The sequence below is a fragment of the Semicossyphus pulcher genome, unplaced genomic scaffold (assembly GCF_022749685.1).
Source record: "Semicossyphus pulcher isolate SPU_LCO1_2020_fin unplaced genomic scaffold, fSemPul1.0.p SCAF_17, whole genome shotgun sequence".
Lineage (NCBI taxonomy): Eukaryota > Metazoa > Chordata > Actinopteri > Labriformes > Labridae > Semicossyphus > Semicossyphus pulcher.
Window position 1 is genome coordinate 14050526 of NW_027211681.1, and position 23429 is coordinate 14073954.

Sequence of the window (23429 nt, forward strand, 5' to 3'; positions counted from 1 at the left end):
GAGCAGAACTATTGAAACACACAGCTCTGAGAATATTTAGGACCCCTGAAAACACCGTATTTCACCCAGATGGGCGTGGCTCTGCAGGACGCAGCAGTACAACGAAGCTCTGTGGCTTTACTCTAAGTGACTGTTCCATCCCCTGTGAAACTAAAATATAAGGTTTATTAAATATTAAAGCCAAAATCATGATCTTTTCCTGAACCTAACCAAACTGAGACTGTTATATAACCAACAGAGAGCAGCAGCTTTCTTAGATTTAATGTTAGGTACATAAGGAATGATAGATTAACCTAATTAACATAATCTACAGGCCTAATGCATGGATATCAGAATACAGACCTCTCCCCGTCTTGGAAGATTTCTGATGTTGGACATAATTTGGTCCATCTAAGTGGTTAGCGCTGTCCCCTCACAACTAGAAGGTTCCTGGTTTGAGTCCCGGTTAAGACTTTCTGTGTGGAGTTTGCATGTTCTCCCTGTGCATGTGCGAGTTCCCTCCGGGTACTCCGGCTTCCTCCCACAGTCCAAAGACATGCGCGTTAGGTTTATTAGTGACTCTAAATTGCCCGTAGGTGTTGGTGTCTGTCTCTGTGTGTCAGCGCTGTGATTGAAACTCCGCCTCTCGCCTGATGGCAGCTGGGATTGGCTCCAGCCCCCCACGACCCTGTGTATAGATGATGGATGGGTGGATCCCTGTTTAGTTATATTGGTTGTATTGTATCATTTGACAGTCACTACCCTCATGTTGCTTTGCTTCCTGCCTTTGTAATTGTGTGCCGGGCCCTTATTGTTCACACCTGTGTCTCGTTAGTCTCACCTGTGTGCATTTAGTCTCTGTGTTCCTTCCCTTCTGTGCCAGTTGTCTTCGTCTATCCCCGTGGAACCTTTGTCAACTTCATTACCACTGATCCTAGCTTCCTCATGACTTCCTGTGTGTTTTTAACCCGTGGTTCTTACCTGTTTCTTTGGACCTTGTTTTTTCTGTTGTATATTGTTTGCCTGCACCCCTTGGATTCAGTTACTGTTCTGCCTTTTGTGTTTAACTTATTTCTTTTTTTGTCTGCATCTGGGTCCTCTCCCCTTGTTGTTTTACCTGAATGTGACATCAGCTGGTTTAATCGTGAGGTAAAGGCAAAGATGAGGTTAACAAACTTCTTTTTAGGTTACAGTTTTGCTAGTTTATCAAAACCCAGAGAGACGACCCAATGGGAGCTGGAAAGAATGCACATCAGGTACTTAACGTTCTGTTGGGGGGGACGTAGAACGACATCGCATTCAGGTAAAAGTCCCGAGAGTAGCTGTGTCCCAATCCAGAGGCTGCATCCTTCGAAAGACGTATTTGAAGGCCGATTGCGTCACAGCGGGGCGTAGAAGGCAGTTCCATTTTGAAGGCTCCTTCAGATGTGTCCTGCATCGTGCATCCTTCGCGGCCGGAGATTCATTGCGCCAATTCAAACGATATGCTGGACTCTTAAGCGGCCGAGGAATACACTTTAAATGTTACGTTTTTGGTTTCAGCTCATTTGAATAGCTAGCGACACAAATGTTAAAAAAACGAGAGGGGCCTTGAAACAAATTATCTTTAAAATAAATGTTTAAGTTACGTGACGTTAGTTATGATAGCTGTTGCTAGGTGACAGGAGCGGCGTTTGGTGACGTAAGAGTAAAGGCAGGAACAGCTGGTGACGCAAATCCTCCGTACACCAGACCGTCTCATTTCAGGTCGACCTTAGCGTCTACACAGGCTACGAATGATGCATGATGCTTTGTAGACTGCGTCCTACGAAGGATGCAGCCCCTGAATTGAGACGCAGATCACATTTGCTCCTCCAGCCTTTCAAAAAACAGGACTAAAAGCTGATGCTGGTGTTAAAGGGGAGGCTGTGTGATCCTTGCAATGAAAAAGGTTCATCTACTTGGGAGGATGAACCTGCTCTGGAAGTTAAAGAGCTTTTGAAGCGTTGGGAAATGTTTATTACCGTTCATTTTACAGCAACCTGCTCATCATATTTTGTTATTTCGTATGCACAAGTGAAAATTTTCAGCTGATGTTGGAAAGAGAAATTTCATGGCAGTCTGCCCAGAAACTGCTGATATGTGGATCAAAGAGTTCCAGCTGCTCGCAGAGTAATAATATTGCAGTCGGGGTCGGGGTTAACCTCTTCCACCCACTCTGGGTCAGAATAAAGCTCAGCTGCTCGGTGTGTGAATGTGATACACTCACAGGCAGCAGGATGGACCCTGTTTTAGGCTGCATTTCATTTCTTGTGTTAATGGAAAGTAATGAAATTACCTGCAGAGAGGAGAGAAGAAGAACCACTCCGATGGCTTCCTCCTCTGCTTCCAGGATCACTTTCTCTCCCCCTCCTGCTCTCCCCTCTCTCACTCACTGTGTGCCTGCTAAGTCAATTTCTATTGACTTATTCCTCCCTCCATTAAGTTCCTTTCTATTAGTGGTCATAATAATGAAATGGATATGAGGCAAATACACACAGTCCACTCTCGGCTGTATGACTCATGTCAGTTTGACTTCTACAATAAATTAGAAATTACTTTCTCAAATGGTGCGGGGTGATTAATTATTGCCTCTCTGGAGGCTGAGGAAGTGGGAACACACAACAGATCCTCATAAAACGGCCAATATGATGTTATGAACAATCTTTGAGCCAAACAGGCGCACGAGGTACAATTCTGCTCTCACACAAATGCACAAAGTAGGTTAGTGTCTGTTTCAACGTGTCCTATAGCTTCCTTTTTCAGTGTACCTGTTTCAGTGTATCCTTAGGAGCTGTTTTAAAGTGCCCTTCAACAGCTGTTCAAATGTACCTTGTAGCATCCGTAGCAACCCTTTAGCTGCTGTTTAATTGTTCCTTTCAAATCTGTTTTAATGTAGCTTTTGGCCTTTAGCATCTGTGTAAATTTAGTCTTTAGTGTCTGTTTCAAGGTACAATCCATGTCCCGTTGAATTGTTGTTTAAAGGTACCCTTTAACCGCTGTTCAAAGTACCCTCCAGCATCTGTTTTATTGTACCCTTTAATGTGCCTTTTGGAGTTTGTTTTAAGGTCACCCATTTTTTTCTTTTTGCCCTTTAGGATCTATTTTACCTTTTGGTTTCTGTTTTATGGTACCCTTGAGCATCTTTTCCCAAAGGACCCTTTAACATCTGTTTTAATGTACTGTTGAACCCTTAAACATGTTTTTCAAGGTTTTAATGTACCTTCTGGCGTTTGTTTTATGGTACCCTTTAACAGCATAATGTCCCCTTTAAAATGTTTTTCAAGGAACCTTTAGTGTCTGTTGTACCTTCTGGTGTCTGTCTTATTGTACCCGTATGCATCTTTTTTTTAAGGAACCTCTGATGCTGATTGTTTCATTGTTTTAATTGTTTGGTTTCCTCTTATTGTGTTTCTTCTGTTCTTATTTTTTCTTTAGTTTTTTTAAAAATGTAAAGTGCCTTTGAATATCATGAAAAGCGCTATCTAAATAAAATGTATTATTATTATTATAAGCATCTGTTTTCAGCATTGAACGGCTGATCAAATGAACCCTCTAGCATCTATTTTAATGTACACCTTTAGCATCTTTCTCAAGAAACCCTTTAGCATCTCTTGTACCTTTTTACCTCTTGTGTTTTATGGTACCTTTAAGTATCGTTTCCAGGTACTCTTTAGCGTCTGTTTTAACACTAGAACCGCCAACGGGTAAAACTGACTCACAGCTGTCTTTTGATTGTATGCAACTTTTTTTTCCCAGGAAATATTCCAGCCCCCCAGTCTTTGACTTTTCCTAAAAGTGTGTTCGGTAGCGCCCCCTATTGTAAAAAAATGTCAACATAAAACCAGATTTAGAAAATGGCCATTTATACCTATAACCACCAGCAGGTCAAAATTACTCATATATAGAACGCCGTCATTTTGCTATGGCAACACCTTTTTTTCTACTACTGTGTGTCATCAAGTTGCTCATCAAGTCATAAACTCCAATTCAGCATGGATAAGAGGAAGAGACGCATGAATGTAAATCAGGCCTTAGATTTACTCAGTGCCTCGAGTGAAGGCGAGTCTGATGGTGGAAACTCTCTGGACTATCTGCTGTTCTTTGGTTTGTTTTCTGCGAAGCACCTTGTTCAGAAAGTGCTTTGCAAATAAGGTTTATTGTTATATTTCACTGTCAGCATTTTGTAAGCTGCATAAATGAACCTTGTACCTTGAAAATCAATACATTCTAATTGCGAGTAAATTTTACCCGTTGGCGGTTTTAGGTATACTGTGACCCCTGGCGGTTCTAGTGTTAATGTGTGTTTTGGTGTTTGTTTTAAGGTTACCCTTTACCTTGTTTTAAGATGCCCAGCAGCTTTTTATTGTACCCTTCAGCATGCATTTAAAGTGCTTTTTGGTGTCTGTTTTATGCTGCCCTTAAGTACCTTTTTTATGGTACACTTAAGGGTCAGTTTCAAGCTAACCCTTTAATGTACCTTTTTATGTACCCTTTAGCTACTGTTTCAAAGTACCATTAAACACCAGTTTAAGTCCCCCTTCAGCATCAGTCTTAATGCACTCTTTAGCGTCGGTTTTCTAACACACGGTTAACGTGGTTTGGTTTAGGCACACAAATTTACTTTGTCGAGGTCAGGAAACTCATATTGTGGGTAAACACAGACCCATCCATCACTCCTGACCACCACCCTAAGCAGCCTTTTAACTACACCCCCGCCCGACCTCCCATATCTCTGAGTGTCTCATATTGTGAGCAGGTGGGTTTATATTAGAATCCTAGCAATGAATGGGAACTGCTCGCCACATAAGGTAGGACTGTGGGCCAAATCCATGAGAAGTACACACCTTCAACCCGTCTTAACTTAAGTTCGTTCATCGCTAAAAACCAAACAACAAGCTGGTCTTTCCTAAGAAATCCTTGATGTGTTTTATGAGTGAACTGTGTTTAACAATAATGAGATAACTAGCCTGAATCGTGAGGTGGAAAAGAGAGTCTCCACAGAGTGCTACACACTCAAACCTGACAAACAGAAAACTCAAGGATCAAACAAATGCTGGACACGGGCCACAGCAGGTTTCTCAGGCGTGTTCGTTTTTGTGGGGATGATAAAACGGGCACAATAATTAAAATGTTTCTCCATTCTTCCATGTGAGAGAAAGAGAAACTTTGTTCAGTGATAGGTTCTTTCCTCACAGTTGGAAGGATGGTAAAATAATTGAAATTCATCCATTCATTGTTTTGTAGTTGACTTATAAAAGCCAAGGACCCCTTATTCGGACATTTGTGGACACTTGTGAGACTTTTGTTCTTATCAGAGTAAAATCCTCTTCATCTGGCAGTGAGTCCGTCACCACAGCTGGGTCTTTGAAGTGAGAAGGCCAAGTCTCACTGCATAGTAGATGATGGATGATGACTTTTAAATGTAAATTATTAATGAGAACAAACTTCAAGGTGATTATGTTGTAGATCAGAGGTCGTACCAAACCGTGTTTTAATCAACTTTGTGACTCACAATTATACGAACAATGGTTGTCGGGTGTCAGGGAGGGTGCTGCTATTTCAAAAGTCCATCCATTTTTAATCAACGACTTAAGATTGTGTTAAGCTAACTTTAGCGTTTCTAAATGATGCGTCTAATGGAGATCACATCTCGTCCTTCCTATGTCGACTATGATGGGCACATTTTTCCTAAATTCTTTAAATGATTGTCGACAAACGTTTACATCAATATTTACTGAATTGATACATTTTTAAACTGAAGGGCCATTTGGAGTGTTATCGTTCGGCCTTTCAGGAAAGCTCTCGTGTACCATCAGGTGACGCTCGCGTGCCACCAGTGGTCCACGTACCACAGTTTGGGCATCACTGCTGGAGATAAATCTATTTCAGAAGAAGAAACTGGGTCGGAATGAAATTTTTAGCAGCCACTTTCTGACATACAAAATCTTATCAGTCCTGCTAACTCACAACTCAACAGCAGCAACATCATGAGCTTTAGATGAAACTATAATAAATAACGTTAAATATGTGTCTTAGATGTATTTTATATTTTACATGAATAAACTTCAAGGAACAAAGACCACAACAACATATTGTCAAACATATTCACTTTTATGTTAGATTTTCATGTAAATAAATGTCTGTTAAGTCTCTATCTATCGCCGAATGAGCTAACACAATGGTCATTGAGCCGATGGCCCACTGATGAAAGCCTTTGTATTTGCAGTATTACAGACTGGGTGTCTGTGGCGACATTCGAGGAAAAAATCCCAAGCGGCGCCCAGTTAGTGACGCGTTTTCCATCACCCAGCAGTGGTTGGTCTGCCAGAGAGGGTAGGCGGAGCTAAGCGGCTGCTTTTCCGGTCTCTGCAAGTGTTGCGAGTAAACAGTAATCTACTATGGCTGAACAAACAAAGAAAAGATGGATGACTACAGATACAACTTCAAAAATAAGTGAAAATCCAAAGAAGAAGAAACAAACTCGACGCTCAGATGAAGCAAACAGTCTGAAAAGGAAAGCGACCGTCAGCCAGGAAAATCAAGAGTTACAACCGGAGCCAACCGTGGACGCGACACACCGTCTGAACACAACTGAGATCTTGGAGATTACCACTTTAAGGGCCGACCTCAAGTGACCGTAGTCATCAGTATGGGAGAAACAGTGGAAGGACGTAGAGCAAACGGAGAACAAGTTTGAGTCCTGCGTGTCAACGCTGACGTCTTTCAAGTTATTCAATATTCAAAACCTCACCCACGTTGGTCAGTTACACAACCCACATACATCATTTCACTAACGTAAAACCATAATTCTTACAAGCCAAACCTCAGTCTTTTGTTTTGGTGCCTAAACCTAACCAAACATGTGACAACCTTAACCACGAGGTCAGCGTGTTTTTCAGGAACAAACGACGTATGTGGTCTCACGGTTTGGGGGACTTGTTGGGGAAGTCGGATCGAAACCTCTCAGAGCATTCATGTAACATCTCCTCTTTCAAATCTGTCAAACCTTTTAGATTGAGTTACACAAGACATACAGTTAATAATACACACTTCTGATAAAATGATGATGGTGTGTCTGCTCCGATCTTTGAACTCATTCAGACTGCTTGTATTAATATCTCAGGAAGGTTGGGAGATTATAACATCGCCTGCGTTGGCAATAGCAGCAATAACAGGCCTGTTTGGAAACATAGCTAAGTTTCTTTATGCCTTTATAAATACATTTAATCAAAATTCAAAAGCATTCAACAGCTCCTATCTGCAGTGTATTCATGAATGTACAGGCGACTATCCCTGCATTACTTTGATACTGAAGAGAACGTGACGACTCTGAAGCTCTGAAGTGTCTTCTGAGCAGATTAACGGACATTTGCGCTTGATGGAAATTGGAGATAATGATATCCTTGGGGAGTAAGACGCACTGAATGATATCAATAATGTGTTTCATGTTGGTGTGTATCTGAGTTAGGACTCGGGGAAAGACTTCGTAGACCACATACTGAATCTCACCAGGGTTCAAATGTAACTGGAAATGTACAAACAAAGAAGCAGCGTAAATTTAATTCACCACCTTTCCTTTAATGGTAATCTCCTCCAAGACTTTAGCATACCCTCACAGAAAGGCCCCTAAACTTCTCACAAGATGACCAATTCATCATGCTCACACGGCGGCCATTTTTCTTCGGGACATATTGCAGGTTAAAACCACAGCTAACGTTAGCAATCAACCAATTCCTGGCTAACATTACCGTTAGGTAGTAATGTCTTCACTATGAGATAATGGGACACAAGCGGTAATGTTAACTGGGCAGTGGTTGAGGTCAGAGGATAATGGCTGCTGTTTAAATTAGGCGGGAACACAAAGTAACACTTCGTTTTACAGCTTTATTACTTCTTATTAAGAATCATTTGAGAAATAAACCAGCAACATGCTTTGTTTTCGTTTAGCTCACATGATTGACATAATTCTAAGTGTTGAAAATTAAAGTATACATTACTGTCATCAGATGGGGCTTGGGTGCGAGACTATATGGGTTTGCTGTCTAAGAGTTGGACTCTTCAACCACAGTGCTAATCCTAATGTTGCATTTGCACAGCTGATCTGTTAATAATTAATGACATTAGCCAGCGACACACCATCCGTCATCTGTTCAGCACAAATAAACATCAGTTCATGTAAGATGTCAGATGATTTCAGATGAAACTAACATTTAAATACATATTTAAGAGGGAAGTGTGCGTCCAAACAATAACAATGTGATTAAATATCAATACTGTCACTGTGGAACTGTCTTTATGAATTCATGTACATCACACGGTCGTCCTCCTCTCCTCACCTGTGCTGCCATGTTTCGTCTCTCTCCTGCCTGAACATTTATTACATGTACAGAAGAGGGAGCGAGGAGGCAGTGACAGCTCATCCAAACGAGGATGTTAAGAGAAAGAAATAAAGGCGGAAAGAATGACACGGATGTGGGATGGGAACTAGTTGAAGGGATGAACAGAAGGAGTGGGGGTGAGCGCTCGAGGAAAAAAAAAAAAAAAAAAAAGTGGCTGGAATGAAAAATCATGTTTGCTTGAAACATCATGCCTCACCATTTGGCTTTCTGATTGGCTAAAACAGGATCCTTCCAGAAAAAACACACAAATCCACCTATCGCACAACAGACGATGGTTCCATAACGGTGTTACCATAGATACAGCGTTAATAAACGGTGATAACTGCAAATAATGGTTTATTTTTCGGAGAAAACACCGTCGTCTTCGGTGCGCCTCTGAATCTGAGTAAGCAGCAGCCGCTTACTTCTGATTTCAGACTGAAGGTGCGATGAAGAAAACGGACACGCCCATTTTTTACAGCCGACAACAACAACAAAAATATGGGAGGATGCGATAAAAAAGACGATGTCTGCCAAAAAAACACAGAAAGAGATAACTCATGATATTTATCAAATGTGTAAGATTTGAAAGAGGCAAAAAAAAGGATGGAGGAAGAAAAATGGTGACAGAGGGAGGAAGAGAGGGAGGGAGCGAGAGATGAGATGAGTTTATGTAGAGAGAGAGAGAGATGGAAAAAAGAAGAAAAAAAGAGACCTGCAGAGGCAGAGCACGGAAATCGAGTCAGACATAAACTGAGGAGAACAAATGCATAAAGGGAGAGTAGTGATAGAGACATAAAGAAAATGGAGGGAAAGGGGAGCGACACAGACGGCAGCAAAAAAAAAAGGGAGACATGCAGAGAGCGAGGGAGAGAGGAGAGGAAAAGGCGTTCAGACAAGCGTGAAGCATCAACAATGGAGGCTAACAAAGAAAATCCCAATGGAGGCATCAATCACTGCTCCACTTATCCCTCCTCCCTCTCATTTTTAGGCTTTATTGCAAGCTTTTTGCCCCACGCTCCCTCCTTCTATCACCCTCTTCTGCCCCTTTCCTCCCCCCCTCTGCCACTCCCACCTCCTCCATCCATCCATACATGCATCCATCCATCCATCCATCTGTCCGTCCATCTGTCCGTGCAGCCTCCAAAACAACACCTTCCCTCCCGTGTCTGCCATCTCCCCTCGTCCTCGACACAAACAATCTGCTCATTTAAGCATCCATTCATCGAACGCAGCTCAAAAACAGGGTTGTATAATCCGTGCTTTTATCATCAGCAGACATAACGATGGAGAGATAAAAACAGACTATCTTTATATTTCTGTGTGGGGAACAATGAGGAAAACAATCAGGTGGGAGAAAGTGTACAAATTAAATCAAAAATCTGTGCTTTGCTGTTTTTCTGCAGGACGTCTTCTTTCTCTCTGCCCACAACACACACACAAAGGAATCCCATGACACCGAGAGGGATGGATGAACAGAACAATGGCACAACGGCACAGCTGATGAAAGATAAAAATTAACAGATTGCTCCTCCGTCTTACCTTTCTGGCTCTGCGATTCATCCATGTTTTCCTCCATTGTGGCTCCTTACAGTCCCTTTGTCTCTTTTTAGTGTGAAGCTGTTTAAAGCCCCTTGCTAGCTCTCTGCACAGAGTGCGTGTGTGTGTGTATGTGGGAGGCTGTGTGTGTGTGAGTGTTTTTTTCCCTCCCTGCAGATGATGGAGGCTCAGGGAAGTCCCTGTTTCAACACGGCTCTCTCTCTTCACTCTAGCATCCTATCTCTGCATCCATCTGTAGATTTAGCTTTCTATACAGACAGCGCTTTCACATTTCATATATATATATATATATGTATGTATGTATATCAACCTGAATGTAGAATTTTAACACGATTTTGGCAACATAAAGCTGTGATTTTCATTTTTTAGACATTTTTAGGCACAAAATAATAATGACACGTCGAAAGACATCAGGTATGCTGATGAGCAGGGACAGTGAAGTCATTTGATATGAAAATAAGTGAAACGAGGTTGATGTCTGTGGAAGAGTATTACAGCCAAATTAATAATGAAAAATAAAGGCAAGATTTAAAAATCTTCCTCCTCTGACTTTTTCTTAAGCTGAACACTGAAATTGAAAGATGGACTTTATTCTCAACAATGGGACTTTTATTTTGAAATTTATTTTTGCATTGTCACTTTGTTGATCAATGATTCTGACTTTATTCAAATCATCCATCCCTTATCTATACCACTTATCCTGTTCAGGGTCATGCGGGGGCTGGAGCCTATCCCAGCTGTCATTGGGCGAGAGGCCGGGTTACACCTGGACTGAGCGCCAGTCACTCACAGTCGATCCTTTCACGCTCACGTTCACACCTACGGGCAATTCAGAGTCACCAATGATTCTCACAAGCATGTCTTTGGACTGTGGGAGGAAGCCGGAGTACCTGGAGGGAACCCACACACGCATGGGGAGAACATACGAACTGACACAGGAAGGCCAGCCATGTCCGAACCGAGATTCGAACCAGAAACCTTCTGACTGTGAGGCTAACCACTGCACCACCGTGCAGCCTTTTATTCTAATCACCTCGACTTTATTCTGAAAGTCGGGAGCCTTGTTGTCAAACTTGTGATTGCTGCTTGACAATTTGAATGTATTTTCAACATCTTCACTTTCTTTTCATTTTGGCTTAAAGTGGCTATATGTAAGATTTCACATGTATTCATCAATCAAATATCATTTTTTATTGCCAATGTGTGAAGGTACAGTAGAGGAACTGAAAAATTCAGACCTTCCCCAACGTCCTCCATCGGCCCGAGCAACCTGCGGGCTGATTTTTATGTAAAGCACTCGGGACGGTTTTTCCGGGAAACAAGAGGATGTGACGTATCTGCGCGTTCGCGAGTACCTCTGCTGAGAGCTCATTCTACACCACTACGGTCAACAGTGTGCAACACGAGACAACACAAGCTGTGAAATGGAGCTGGATAAGGCCAACAAACGACCGGCACCCACAACAACACCAACACAAACTACACACAAGAATAAAAACAAAATAAGTTTTATCTAAGTCCTGACCAAACAGGAATGTGATCGACGTCAGGAGGAAAACTAGAGTCAACATCGGCAGGGCATGTTAATCATGGAGACCTTCGATTGCTTTTGGGGATCAAAACGGACTCACAACTTATTGTTGTCATAGAAACAACAAAACCTGCGTGCAGCGTTTTTTCTCTCACAGCACAAGAGCTTCATCCCAGCTCTCTCCAGCCGCCCTGCCCTGCCTGGCTAATGTTCACCGTTTGGTTACGAAGCACAATGCCGGAGTCATCCAGTGTATTAATGCTAGAGCTAGTTGGCTAACCTTAGCATGCTCACTACTATATGACTACCAAAATACTGAGTGTGTATGTCAGTTATCTAGCTTGACACATAACTTCGCCAGCTAACATGACAAATGGTGTTGATTTTGTAAATTATGTAGCAGAACAAATCAAATGTGTATAATTGACCGATTGTTTTCTATTAGCCAATATCATTGCATTACCTGCCTAGGCTAAGGTTAGCCAGCCAGCTGTAAGCTGACAACAAGTTTACTTGTCTGCTATTGCAGACAATTTGCTAGTTGGGCAACATAGCAAAACACCGTCGAGTAGATAACATCAGCTAAGTCACGCAGACTGGGACATGAGTCAAACTATAAAATACACGTCCAATACATTTTTCTCAGACGTGCTTTCTGTCATTATAGTTAGTTCTTATCCTGCTGATTTACGTCCAAGTGTTCATTTTTCTGACAAGTTTATTATTAATTAGTTATTTGATGCTGTCAAAATGATGATTGACAGCTCTGTTGACAAATACGGCTCCTGTAGCCAATCAGTTCCGGGTGAGCAGAGTGGAGGACGATCCGCGAGAGGAGACGTAACTTAAACAATCACTACAGTCATTGAAGTTTCCATACCTGTGAACTTTAACCTCAGACCAACACAAGAAGCTGTTCTGCTGTTAAACACGCCGCCGTGCGGGATCCTTGCTGTTTCTTTCGGTAAGTGAAGTGTGTGTTTGGGTTAGCGGAAGTGGCTATGGCCGCTTCACTTGCCGATCTCTACTGCGCAGACTCTGGCTCCAAATGACGTCACCATCGCAAGATGGCAGCGCCTATCGCAGGGGCTATTTTGGCATCAATTTTGTACAATGGGAGCAGATGGAGACGCGTCGTCCATCTGCATAAACAGTCATTGCGCGCGAGTGTCCGTGCGAGCACGTACAAGAAGGTTGACTGCAGTTCCCTAAATGGCCGACCATGTCACTAGGAATTAGGATTGTTTGAAAGTTACATATAGGACCTTTAATTCTCATTATCGCAACTTTACTCTTAAATTCAGATTTTATTCTCGACATTTTGACTTTATTCTTGATATCTTGACTTGATTCTCACTTTGTTGTCATTATTAACATTTTAACTTTATTCTCACTTCAGTTCACTGTGACTTTTCTCTTTAAATTTAGACTTTATCGTCATCAACTCGACTATTCTGAACATTACAACCTTAATCTGGACATGTCGCTTTTATTCATCGGCATTACGACTTTATTCTTGAAAATTTTCGACTTTACTCTTGCCCAACTTTAGTTTTGCCATTTTGTCATTATTTTAAAGTGTCGACTTGATTTTCTTCATTTAAACTTTATTCCGGACAATAGGACTCTAATTTAGAAAATTCAAGATAATTCTCAACATTTTGACTTCATAAAAATTCACAATTATTTTTACCATCTTTACATTGCTCCCTAGATTTCGACTCATCATTGTAACAACTCATCATTTTGACTAAATTGCCGACACGTTCACTTCATTCTAAATATTTAGACTTCGTGATCATCTCCACATTAAAACTTCATTCTTGACACGTGGGTTTTATTCATCTGCATTGTGACTTCATTCTTGATATTTTGACTTTGTCTCAGCATTCAGACTTTATTCCAGACGATGCAATTTAATTCCCTTTATCTCAACTTTATTCGTGACATGTAGAATTTATTATCGACATTCTGACTTTATTCTCGATGTAAGACTTTGCTCTTCACACTGCAACTTTATTCTCTACAACTTCTCAACATTTACACGTTAATCTTTACCTTCCTACTTTATTCTCTCCACTTCCAAATTACCAGAACATTCGAACTTTATTCTAATTATCTGGACATTACTCTCAAAGTGACGGCTTTTAACTGCACTCTTCACAGTCCGACATTCTCAACATTGTGACTTTATTCGCTGTGTTTTGGCTTTAATTTGTACGTTTTGACTTTTTCATCACATTAACTTAGTTTAATGTTACAACTAAACATGTTGACATTATTCTCTGCATTCTGATTTTTACTTAAAAAGTTCATCTTCATTCTCAGTAGGGGTGCAGCCATTATTTGTCATCGTCCGCAAAGATTGATGAAAAATTAGCTGCCAACTAATTTAACTGTCGATAGTTAGTTGGTTATCCCGGGTGTTTTTCATGCTGTGTGTGGACATAAAATCGTTTTGCAGAGCTGAGTTTGCTGAGGGGTGAGTCATCTCTCATCCTTACCATCTCTGCTGAGAGTTGCGCATGCAGAACAGCAACAGGTAAACAAAACATAGCAAAATGGCTGCGGCTGATGCAAAACCATCTCGTCCTGAAACTTGCTAAGGGAGCATTTCACCCTGAACGCTGCAAAGAAAAGGATCGCCTGCAAGATTTGTAAAGTGCACTTTGCTTATCTCATAAGCACGTCGGTAATGTGCGAACATCTGAAGAGAAGGCACGTTGGAGTTGTGGATGATGCAGACTCGCCCAGATACGATTGTAGCAGACACAGCTAGAGCAGCGATCACTCTTTAACTGGTGGTTTGTGAGCAGTTTTATTTTCCGTTAAACCGTGGCGTAAATCTACAAACACACCGTAAGAGCTGTGTAAAATACAAGACATAAAGAAAACAATCACACAAATGCAAATACCATTTTAAACACAAACAAACAATAATAGCTTGACAGCATAAATATTTACAACATAAACACACAGACGATAAGTTTAAAGGTATTTAAATATGGAGTCAATAAAGCTAAGCTTTGCGATTAAAAGGACAATGCACACATTTAGCTGGTAAAACCAACAGTGGAGACTAACCAGTAATTATACCAGCAAAGGTTACCCAAATACAAACAATCTTAAAGACAATAATAACATTACTTTACACAGACTAACAAAACCCGGCCTCAGCTAGCAAAGGGGCTAGGCTAAGCTAGCGTCAGCTGTGTTGCTAGCATGATAGCACTTCACATCATTTAAACGAAACAAACAAAATAAGAAGACGACCTGTACATGCAAACATTACAACAGTCCAAATACAATCACACCTTGTACACCTTCCAGCTGGTTGCTTAAATCGTTCAGTAGAGGATGAGGTGATCGTTGGTTAACACTGCCATAGCGTAAACACTCACGCTGGAACCATATTGCTACCCGCGTCATATTTCCGGTTTGGCGGCAGGTACGCAAAACCCCGCCTTCAAAATAAAAGCCCCAAAAACACATGACAGAAAAACAACAGAATAGCCTTATAGAAAACCCTTTTCCCTCTTTTCAGAGTCCGTTACAAAGATAATTAGCTTGTCAGCTAGTTAACTTTAGCTATCCATAGACGGAGTTGTATTGGCTCTAACATTAATATAACACTGTAGCGCTACAGAACTGACGCAACTCTTTTAAACATCAGCTGAACAGTCCAAAGTTTCAGCCACGCTGTGTGATTTTTCTCTCGTTCAGATCCCTCATCTGTTTCTCCTCTCCTCATCCCTTTCTCTTCATCCTCTCATTTCTCTTTTGTACCAGTAGGAGACAAATCAGCAGCAAAGTTTATTGGAAGACATATTTTTGAATTAAGGACTTTACTTATTGTCTTTATTGTTAGTTAGCACGTGCTTCAAAGAACCTCCAACTACATTTAAAGCTGAGAGCTAAGTCAGAGCCATTGAGTCATTGTGCAATTCATTATCAGATCGGTCGATTCATCGTTTCAAAATCAACATAATTGTTAGTTGCAGCCCAACTTCTCAGCGTTTGGACTTTCTCCCCGACTTTTAAAGTTTATTCTCATTAATCTGACGTTGTTGTCAACATCTTGACTCTATTGTCGACTGGCTTTTGCTCAATATAGATTATATTCTGCTTCAAAGAGCTCTGGTTATGTCTGTCAGCTCCCCGATCCACAGCTCAAGTAGTAAATTATTGCATTTAGTACTTTAAGCAGAACTGATGAAATGAACCCTTTTCAGATAAACAGCATTTTAGACAAAATAAAGTGTGTAACGTGTTTATATTAATACCAAGTTGTATATTTTATTCATCTGTTGAGATGTTGAAAGATAAGAAAATGTTGCTGTCATCCGTCTGATCGATTTCAAAGTCCTCTGGTGGATTCTCCTCTTTCTTCTCAAAGCCTCGTACAGGTGAGTCTCCTGAATTAGCATTCAGGCTCGAGTCACAAAAACGACCTCCGTTATTCCAACAAAATACACGAGGCAGCCAGGTAATGCCTCAGAATGTTAAAAATGAGTGACATGGAGACAGCCTGGTGATGCACGTCGAGTCCGGCCTGATCAGGAGAAAAGAATTAATTGACAAGAAGCAGATTCCTTCCTTTCTTAGAGCTCATTAGTCGTGTAACTGATGCTCCGTTGAGGTTTGTAACTCTTTCAGAATCCTTCGATGTTGCTCATGACGCGAATCATGTGACCACATTTGTAGCTATTTTGGAAAAAAAAAAAAGTGATTGCTTGTATGAAAGAAACATGTAATCTCCGCCCATGAGATTTTCTTTTACTTTTCCTCCTGTTTCATGTCTGGTATTTCCTGTTTTATTTTGAAGTCACTCACCCCTGTCTCTGTTTCAGGTCTGTGTCCTGCCCCTCCCCCGCCGTGTGCTCACCTGCTCCTGATTGTGCTCTCCCCAGCTGCGTCTCATCAGCCCCATTGCCTCATGTATTTTACCCCCTGTCTCGTTGCCAGTTCGTTTGTACCTCTGTGTCGTGTTCCTGCACTCTGTTTCCTCGCTCCTTTTGACTTCTGATCTGACCCTGTTTTGCCTACTTACCTTACCGTGCCTTTTGCTGCCTCATGTTTTTGATACCTCTGCTTAATCTGACTGCTCATCTGTGTACCGAACCCTGCCTGGCATTAAACCGTTTCTGAATTTTGATCACCAGTCTGTGTGTTTGCATCAGAGTCCTTCCTCTTGGTCCCCGGTTCATGACATTTATTATGCAACTTTTATGTCCAGTATAGTCGCACCAGCATGAAACCAAAACAAACACCATACAGCAGCCCCTGCTCCTTTTTCCACCTGGCCTGTTCTGCGGTACCGTTTCAGAGACATTTGAACTTAATTATTACAGAGCAAACTATTGAAATTGGTTGTTCTGCCTGTACAGGCTCATCTAGGCAGAATGCATGTTGCGGCAACAAAAAAAACACCACGATTTTATGAAGGTGAGCTAGTTAATTTTAATCTCTGTGAACTGAACTTGGAGCTAGCTCTTTTAAGTGTGAACTTAGGTACAAACCTGGACGAGCCAGGACTGCACCGTGGTGAAGTGGTTAGCACTGTCGCTTCACAGCTGGAAGGTTCATGGTTTGAATCCCGGTTTGTATGTAGTGGGCCTTTCTGTGTGGAGTCTGCATGTTCTCCCCGTGAATGTGTGGGTTCCCTCCAGGTACTCCGTCTTCCTCCCACAGTCCAAAGACATGCTCGTTAGGCTCATTGGTGACTCTGAACTGCCCATAGGTGTGAATGTGAGCGTGGTGTCACACCGCGGTGAGGTTTGTCTTGTCTTGGATTTTTGTCTCGTAACTTCCTGTTTTATTTTGAAACCTGACTCTCCTCTCGTTTCAGGTCACTTGCCCTTCCTCATGTGTCACCGGTCTGATTGTCTCCCCTGATCCCTGATTGTTTCCACCTGTTCCCCACTACCCTCATGTGCTTATAGTCTGCGTCTCCCCTTTGTCTTTTGCCAAAGTGTTTCGTCCTTGTCCGTGCACCCAAGCCCTTATCCACAGTCACAGTCGGTTTTGCCAAGAGTTTTTTGCTACGCCACGTAAGTTGTTTTCTGTTTCCTCCTTTGAGAGTGATTTTTCGTTTGTTAAAGTTTTCTAGTTTAGCATCGATTTTGTGTTATTTTGTAAACTGTTTTCTTTCCTCCCTTTTGGAGCGATTTTGTGTTTAATTAGTATTAGATAGTTGTAGAGCCTCCTTTTAGGTGAGCCTTTTTCTTTTGTCCCGTTGATCAGTAGTTTTGGTTTTCCTCCTTCGGGAGCGTTTTGATTTTTAGTCTAGCTTTTGTTTTCCTCCTACGGGAGCGATTTATGTTTTAGGATCTTCCCTGTTTCTAGTGTGTTTTTTGTCTCTCCTTTACTGGAGATTTTCCTATTTAGGAAGTTTTATCTTCCGCGAGTTATCTTGCCAGGACTTAGTTATTTAGGGAGTTTTTCATAGCCCAATTGTTTGTCACTCTTCAAAAAGGATCAGAAATCAATAAAGTGTGCTTGTACGTGATATCCTCTGCATCTGAGTCCTCATTTTAGTCCAGGCCTGACACGTGGAAGGTTGTCTGTCTCTGTGTGTCAGCCCTGTGATTGTGACCTGTCCAAGATGTAACCCTGCCTCTCACCCAATGACAGCTGGAATAGGCTCTTACCCCAACGACCCTAAACAGGATAAGCGGTATAGATAATTGATGGATGTAGCCAATTTTGATTCATTATTAATTTAATTGTAAATCATAAGAATCAGGATCAAAAATGTATCAGTTTACAAATGGATCAACCTTTGCCAAGGTAACCACAGAATTTGACACTTGTAGAGAAAAAGAAGCGAATGATCGAAGACATGAAAGTGAAAAAAATATTTTGACCAATTTCCAGACGTGTTCAATGTGGTCATGTGCCAAAAAAGTGGGTGGGATTTGCAACCCACCTACGGACGTTTCTGCAGCAAGAAAACCTTCAGAGGAGAACAATAATAACGCTGAATAATGAGAACATAAACGTTAATGCTCCTGTGGTGAGTCTCACTGCTTGGACCCCTAAAATATCCCAGGGAGCATTTCTCCGTTGAAAAAAACTGGTTCAGAAGTGAAGTTTGTTTAGACCAGCTTCTGCTTCTGTCACAAGATTCATCGCACATTCACACACTTCTTCACAGATCTCATACATATTTAGTGGCTGAAATGATTGTAAGTGAGCAGTGCATCACAGTCACCAACAAAACATTCTTGCAAACACAGAGCTGCGTTCAATCCAGCTCTCATCACCGACGGCAACCGAGGTCTCTTCAAACTCGTCTTCCAGTCAGGTATTAATCACCTACATCCAGGGGTCATTCTGCTTTCACAGTCTGAGCTGCACAGACGACGTTTCTGCACATGCTCAGTGGGGAATGTTTCAAACTGCTCCCTTTACGATGTCTCTGAAGCTTCTTGTTAAAATCACACAGCCCATAAAGCGCTCACTGGGATTTGCTAAATAAAATAAACGCATTGCTTATAATCAATACACTGTCTAACCTAACCCAGCATAGAAGTAAACAGATGTATGAGCTGTGCATATGCATGAAAAAGATGAATCAATAAGAGTGAAAACACTTAAATAAATGACAGGGTCAGTCGAGCTCTCTCTCAGAGGCCTAGCTGTAATCTCTCTCCAGATTTAACCCCCCTTTGTGTGAAGGTCTCATGGGAATGTACTGTGTGAAGTCAGTTTGTAGTGAGGCAGAACGAAACGAGGATGTGCTGTCTGCGGCTGACCCTTTCAACTCAGATATAATAACACTAATAGAGGGACTGCCCTATCCTTAAACTGTGCTGTGAAGCAGACGGAGACGCTGTAAATCAGATTAACCGATGCTCTGTCCTTTACCAAAGGTCTGCTCAAGAGAAGGGTCACTGGCTGCTCTCTGTCAGCGTTTCTGTGATATACTGGATACAGTGAGCGAGTATGAACTCACTGCTGAGGAGTGATGATCAGAAATAAAGAAGCCAGATTTATTAAGTTTATTAAGTTCTTCCTTTAGCAGAGTTCACCCAGCTGTGTGTGTGTGTTTCTCTTTATACCTATGACCGTCTTCTCCTCCTCCTCTGAACAAAACTGAAGACAAAATATCGCTGCCATCTTGCGCTGATGACGTCATCTGTATCCAGAGTGTGAGCAGTAGAGATCGGCTGGTGGAGCCGCAGCCTTGACATCCCGCCCCTTCCTCTACCCAAAACACACCTTTACCTTGTGGCCTTGCCGTGTTTGAGCCCTCAGGTGGGCTCAGTCTGCAGCAGAACAGCTTCTTTTTCAGATTTCAGAGTTCAATCCAGGGACAGCTCTCCCGAGTTCAGTTTAGCCCCTTATTCACTGACAGTTCAAGCCGTTACATCTCGTCTTTAACCCGGAGGCAGAATGGTGGGGCAAAGTTGTTCTAACTCACAGCTGGCATCGGAGGTAGTACGAGAGGTGTAACCGAGGAGAAACGGCGTCAGTGGCAGGACAGAACAGCGCCGTGTGTGTGAATGTGAAGCTCACTGTTTATTAACACGTTGCGCGCCTTCTGCTTCTGTAACACTGGGGCGGCTCTACGCCAGCGTTGCTTGGTTCAAGATGAAAGAGCAAAGGCGCTGAACAGCGGAGCTTTGTTACGCCGCTGTAGCAGAAATGCAATGTAAAAAGGGCTACTAATACTGCAGCTGCACAGGGACACTGTTAGAGAGTGTGATGTGTGTGATGTGTAATGTTTATTTCCTATAAAGTAACTGTTTCTCTTCATGTATGAAATAACATCGTCTGACTGAGAGCGAGAGCTCATAAGGACAAGCGAGAGAGAAGTGAAGGGACAGTGATGTTCATTTGATCATTTGTCCTCATGTAACGTAGTTGATAGTATTATTATACACTAATATTTAGTTTGTGGTGTGTGTGTGTGTGTGTGTGTGTCGCTGCAGACTGGAGTCTCTGCTAACACATTGACGCTGTCTCATATACAATATGGCTCCTGCGTGTTGACTCCATGTCTGCATCTCTGTCTCCAGTATTAAACGACTTCACCGCTCTGTGATTAACTATGATGTTAGAAAAAAGGTGCGAGTTGCTGTTAATACTTTGAACAATCCTGAACATTGAAATTAATTAACAGAATATGAATTTGCGCAGCAGGAAGAATGACTTCATCATATAGACCGTCATTTCCCGTCCCGTCTGTTTCACATGGAGGAGGCGGGCTTTATGACCTATACTGCAGCCAGTCAGCAGGGGGCGATAGAGAGGGTCTGGCTTCACTTTTAGGTGTCTTGGTGTAAACCAATGACTGTACATGTAGATGGACAACGTGTCTCCATCTGCTCCCATTGTATGTAATTGATGCCAAAATACCCCCCGCTAGAGGCGCTGCCATCTTGTGATGGTGACGTCATTTGGAGCCAGAGACTGAGCAAAAGAGATTGGCAAGTGAAGCGGCCGTAGCCACTTCCGCTAACCCAAACACACACTTCACTTACCGAAAAAACCTTGTGGATCGTCCTCCACTCTGCTAAATCAGAACTGATAGGCTGCAGGAGCCTAATTTGTCAACAGAGCTGTCAATCATCATTTTGACAGCATCAAATAACAAATTAAAAATAAACTTGTCAGATAAATGAACACTTGGACGTAAATCAGAATGATAAGAACTAACTATAATGACAGAAACCATGTTTGAGAAAAATGTATCGGGCGTGTATTTTGATTTTATAGTTTGACTCATGTCCCATCTGTTAACATGGAGGAGGCGGGCTTTATGACTTTTACTGCAGTAAGTCTGCAGGGGGCGCCCAAAATGTTTTGGCTTCACTTTTAGGGAGCTGTCCAAGCGGCAACCTCCGGTGTTGAAAAATGAAGCCAATGCGGAAGTGCAAAAAACTGCAGTTCCTCGAGTGGCCACTTGAGGCTGGCTCCAGAAAACAAGAAATAACATTACAGCAGGTGGGAAAATGTCCATTTTTACAGCAGAAATAAACATGTTTACAGCCTGGTACAAAAAACGGTTTTGTTATAAATAGCTAATTTTATTGTTCATGATAACTGTACGGGGGGTGAATTTTTTTATAACACACCCGTTTTAATTATATTAAGCCTTAAATTATAGGGGTCTGAGAACCGTTTTTGGGCTGCAAACATTTTCTAAATCCATTTTGCGGGTTTAACATAAAAGTGTACTGTCTGTTTTTTGGAAGCTTCACTAGTAATATTATCTAAAACACATTATAATGACATTCAATAATTCGCATGGAAGATTCTAACAAATAAACAACATAAACTGAGCACACAGCTCTCTGTCAACACTTTCAACCCTCTCACAAATACAGCTTTTATAAACACACAAGACTTTTTTTCCCCCGAGACATTTACCTGACAATATTTTGATTGATTTTAATAACACTAAGTGGGCTAATGCATCAAATTAACCTGATCAACAGGAGAAATGGTGAGAAGTGTCGGTTGCTCAGGCAGAATGATGAGAAGAGGCACTCCCTCAGTGAAGGCCTTTCCTGACTCACAAACAGTCTGCTGCTGCCCCCTGCTGGCCCGGACAGGCTGTAACATGGATTTAAAAGAACCATCTTTTTAATTTTACACCCAAATAAGGTAAATACACTTTAATAGACCGCCAGATAGAGCAGTGGGTTATCCAGCACATTGCATTAAATCAATACATACACAGTAAATCAACATAGTCACTGGAAAGATAAAAATAAAAATATCAATGAAATTAAACTATAGATACAAAAATTTCAATATCAATATCAGAAAAAAAGTTTGTCTTTCTACCTATAAAGTATAAATAAATACACACAATAAATCACAATAAAATCCATCCATCCGTTAACTATGTCGCTTATCCTGTTCAGGGTTGGAGGCTATCCAAGCTGTCATTGGGCGAGAGGCGGGGTTACACCTGGACTGATCACAGACAGACAACCTGTCACGCTCACATTCTACGGATAATTTAGAGACACCGATGAACCTAACGAGCATGTGTTTGGACTGTGGGAGGAAGCCGGAGTACCCAGAAGGAACCCACACGAGCACGGGGAGAACATGCAGACTCCACACAGAAAGGCCCACTATGTCTGAACCAGGATTCGAACCAGAACCTAGCGCTAACCACTGCACCACCGTGCAGCCCGATCACAATAAAATACAAAATATAATTAATTGAGACAGAGACTATTGTGTTCACATCAGAACTATTGAGTTCCTTATTATATATTTGAACAAAACACATACTTCCACATAAAAATACATTGCAGGATTAAGGATTATACCAACCCTTTTGTACAAGAACACACACACAAAGGCAACGATATCATTACTTGGTTTGATTTATTAAGAAAAACAAAACAGAAAAGTTTCAAACATTTCACACAGAAACTAATCAGGACACAAGAGTTTGAAGTTTAAGACACTTAAAACTTAGGATCATGCCTCATCTTTATATTAGTTTATCAACCCCTGTTTTATAAACATGTTTTAAATGTATAAAGAGAACTTCAAATTCTCAAATCATTGTCACAGCTGTTCGTATTTGTCCCTGCCACTGTTTCTTTGGATAAATATATAAATACCTGTTCCCCTTAGTTAACACTGACCATTCTGAGTTTCAAACCACCTCTGAACACAGTTTGGAAGTTCAGTTCTTTGTTCTTTGTACATCATTTGTGCTGTCGCCAACTAGACTCCTCTCCTCTGTAGTCCTCCCGGGGGTGGAATGAGTTACCAAACTCCATTCGGTCCGCAGAGTCCCTTTCACCTTTAAGAAGAAGCTAAAGTCCCAGCTCTTTATGAACACCTCCCCACTTCATGATATTCATGCTACTGATGATGATGACATTGGATCTGTTGATGTTGATTATATGATACGCCCTGTGCATTGCCTCTGTGCACTGCCTGTCAGCACCAGTGTCCGGTCGCACTTGAAGCTGTTTGTTGGC

General features: G+C 41.7%; 1 protein-coding gene across 1 annotated transcript in view; it reads right to left on the minus strand.

The window, feature by feature from the left end:
- The window catches only part of LOC138595342 (neuronal membrane glycoprotein M6-a-like), a 43126-nt gene extending 33022 nt beyond the window's left edge, over positions 1 to 10104 (minus strand). Inside the window, exon 1 of the mRNA XM_069666717.1 lies at positions 9921 to 10104. Coding sequence (XP_069522818.1) covers positions 9921 to 9957 — 37 coding nt within the window. The 5' untranslated portion in view covers positions 9958 to 10104. The remainder of the gene's footprint in view (positions 1 to 9920) is intronic.
- Between the last annotated feature and the right edge of the window lie 13325 nt (positions 10105 to 23429).